At 37.8% G+C, this 3207-nt stretch overlaps 1 protein-coding gene across 1 annotated transcript; it reads left to right on the top strand.

Annotated features, from left to right (window-relative positions):
- Positions 1-474: 474 nt before the first annotated feature.
- On the top strand, positions 475-2897 carry LOC143591241 (rop guanine nucleotide exchange factor 7-like). Its single transcript, XM_077071504.1, has 7 exons — positions 475-801; positions 1072-1188; positions 1270-1424; positions 1527-1601; positions 1691-1981; positions 2053-2415; positions 2497-2897. The coding sequence occupies exons 1-7, from the start codon at positions 504-506 to the stop codon at positions 2875-2877; spliced, it is 1680 nt and encodes a 559-aa protein (XP_076927619.1). The 5' UTR covers positions 475-503; the 3' UTR covers positions 2878-2897.
- Positions 2898-3207: the final 310 nt, after the last annotated feature.

Raw genomic sequence — 3207 nt, 5'->3', positions numbered from 1 at the left:
TTTCTTTTTGTGAAAAAGGAATACGAAAGTGGACTTAGAAAAGAAACAGAAAAGGAAAATTCAATGGTTTCGAACGATGAGTCAAAATCTAATGTATATATGACATTATTATTTGTAGACGTATGTGGTGTTGAAATTGTTAGTTGGGCGGTGAGGCAAAAAGACTAACAATTAATTGGTATTGTTAAGTCGGGATTTTTACAACCATGGACGTATTCCGTAATAATAAGTGGGTATAAAATTGTAATAAAACCGAAATGTAGAATAAAAGGATGGTTTGGTGAGAAATATAATGAACATTAAAAAATCATAATGAGTAGAGGGCTAAGCTCAAGGATTATTATTACTTGGAGTACAAAATTTCAAATCATCACACATAATTATGCAACCAAACCAACCTTATTCAAGCAACCCAACACAACCCATCTCTGATAACTGATTATATAACACCACAATACAATGGATCAATCTCCAATAACCCTACACTTGTAATTGATTGATTAATGGATCTTGCATTGCAAGGATTCGGTATGGTGGTCAATAATTCCGCTTATGACGATGATGATAATAATAATAATTGTAATAGTAATTCACCTTATACTGTTGTTGATTTTGGGAAGAAAGAAGTTAGTAGGGCTTATTTGGATACACGTGAAGAAAAAGAAGAAGATAATAGTAGCTCAAGCTCTGATTTCATGAACGAACAACATATTACCAGTTTTGATGACTCATCTTCAGTTGAAGAGAAGAACCCACATTGTGATAATGATTCGGAGAAACAAGGGGCATCAGTGATCTCAGGTACTGGTTTAATTTATGTGTAATCAAGTGTTGAATTTGTTATTTTTTAGTATTTGTTGGGATGCCCACCAGGTGTTTGATGAAATGCCTGACTTGTTAAAAGTGAAGCAATTGTTAATTTTTTTGATTTGGGTCTTTATTGTGTGTTTGCCGAATATTATCAGATAATCAGTTTTAATTTTTACATCCAAACACCAGTTTACAAGTTTAAAGAATTCTTGATATCGGTATATCACCGTGTTTGATGTGATCTATGTTGATGAATGATAGAGATTGAGATGATGAAGGAAAGATTCTCAAAATTGTTGCTTGGTGAAGATATGTCTGGTTGTGGGAATGGTGTTTGTACAGCTTTGGCTATCTCGAACGCAATTACGAATCTATGTGGTAAGTCATAATAGTTGATTCTTTAAAAAGTTACAACTCTTTGAATAATGTTTTGTTTTTGTAAATTTCTTGAAATTTCAGCCACACTTTTTGGACAAATATGGAGGCTTGAACCTTTGTGCCCTGAAAAGAAATCTATGTGGCGAAGAGAAATTGAATGGCTTTTATGTGTAAGTGATTACATTGTCGAGTTGATACCTTCGTGGCAAACGTATCCGGATGGAAGTAAACTTGAGGTCAAAATTATTGTTTTTATTAGTTCTAGTGCTTAAAGTAATGCTAGTCCTTGTAGTCTGTATTTAATTTGTTCTTTGGTTTCTTGTGATATGATTTTATAGGTCATGACTAGTAGACCTCGGTCCGATCTTTATGTTAATCTCCCGGCTCTTCGTAAATTGGACAACATGCTTCTTGTGAGATTCTCAGTTCTTATCTCTGTTTGACCTTTTTGTGGTAAAATCAATTTTTGTAGAAAGTTAAAGAATGCGATTTTGTGTTACAGGAAATATTAGACAGTTTTCAAAAAATGGAGTTCTGGTATGTTGACCAAGGGATTCAAGCTTTGGAAACCGACAGTTCATCTTCGTTTGGTAAAGTGGTCCCACGACAAAAGGAAAAATGGTGGCTGCCTGTTCCCCGTGTCCCTGCTGGCGGCCTGAGTGAGACCGCAAGAAAATATTTGCAAAATAAACGCGACTCCACAAACCAGATATTAAAAGCTGCAATGGCTATTAACAGCATTACGTTAGCCGATATTGATGTCCCTGAATCATTCTTGGATGCCCTTCCAAAGGTATCATATTTGACCCGAAAGTCAAAGTTAAATTTGGTATAATTATTAATGCGTCTTTCTTCTCTTTGCAGAACGCGAGAGGTAGTTTAGGTGATATTATTTATCGATACATTTCATCAGATCAGTTTTCACCCGAGTGTTTATTGGACTGCCTTGATTTATCCTCCGAGCATCAAGCACTTGAGATTGCTAACCGCGTAGAGGCCTCGATCTACATATGGAGACGAAAAAACGCCCCAAAGCCGCCGCCTGCAAACATGGTGAGCCGGTCATTCTCCAGGTCATCATGGGACAAAGTTAAGGATATGGTTGCTGACGTGGACAAACGAGAAATGTTAGCAGATAGAGCTGAAACCCTCTTGCTTTGCTTGAAACAGAGGTTCCCCGCCCTTCCTCAGACCACCTTGGACATGAGTAAAATCCAATATAACAAGGTATGAATATTAATTATTACAAATTATTACATGGTTTCATATCGTTTTAGAATTTTAAAATATCAATTTTATGTGAACCAGGATGTTGGGAAATCGATATTGGAGAGCTACTCGAGGGTATTGGAAAGCCTAGCATTTAATATAACCGCACGCATTGATGATTTACTCTATGTTGATGACCTGGCACGACATTCTGACAAATTCTCATCAATGTCAAACCGTGAAGTCGTCACCAAAGCCATTGTCGGGAAACCATACACGGTTACCACGCCTTATAAAACGGCTTTCAGCACACCAAGTCTCTCACCTGCACGCTTTGAAAATAGTCCAAAGAAAATATTAACAGATTATTTGACCATTGACCCGAAATGTAAGCACTATGCGAGTCAAGTAGTAAGGTCAAACTCGTTTACGGGCAGGACACGAGAGGCTTTACAAAAGATGGGGCTTGGGGGCTCTTAAAGGCTCGTTCAGGGTCAGTTGACTCCGACCCGGTTTGGCCAAGTTTTATGTGGATGCCTGGGTAAATGGGTTGAGTCCGATTATGGCATTTGTACATCCTGTTTTGTTATGCCAAGTACCGAGTGTTGTTTGACCTGGCACGACATTCTGACAAATTCTCATCAATGTCAAACCGTGAAGCCGTCACCAAAGCCATTGTCGGGAAACCATACACGGTTACCACGCCTTATAAAACGGCTTTCAGCACACCAAGTCTCTCACCTGCACGCTTTGAAAATAATCCAAAGAAAATATTAACAGATTATTTGACCATTGACCCGAAAGGTAAGC

This window comes from Bidens hawaiensis, unplaced genomic scaffold (genome assembly GCF_021521415.1).
Source record: "Bidens hawaiensis isolate Kalapana, Puna unplaced genomic scaffold, B.hawaiensis_p1.1 tig00039487_1, whole genome shotgun sequence".
In the NCBI taxonomy this organism is placed as follows: Eukaryota; Viridiplantae; Streptophyta; class Magnoliopsida; order Asterales; family Asteraceae; genus Bidens; species Bidens hawaiensis.
This window is presented reverse-complemented; position numbering and strand designations above follow the sequence as displayed.

Excerpts from the sequence above, each read along its gene's own strand:
- LOC143591241 (XM_077071504.1), top strand. The coding sequence starts at position 504 with ATGGATCTTGCATTGCAAGGATTCGGTATGGTGGTCAATAATTCCGCT. Across the intron at positions 1,425-1,526 it reads CGGATGGAAGTAAACTTGAG|GTCATGACTAGTAGACCTCG; the intron begins GTCAAAATTATT and ends ATGATTTTATAG. Across the intron at positions 1,602-1,690 it reads AATTGGACAACATGCTTCTT|GAAATATTAGACAGTTTTCA; the intron begins GTGAGATTCTCA and ends TTTGTGTTACAG.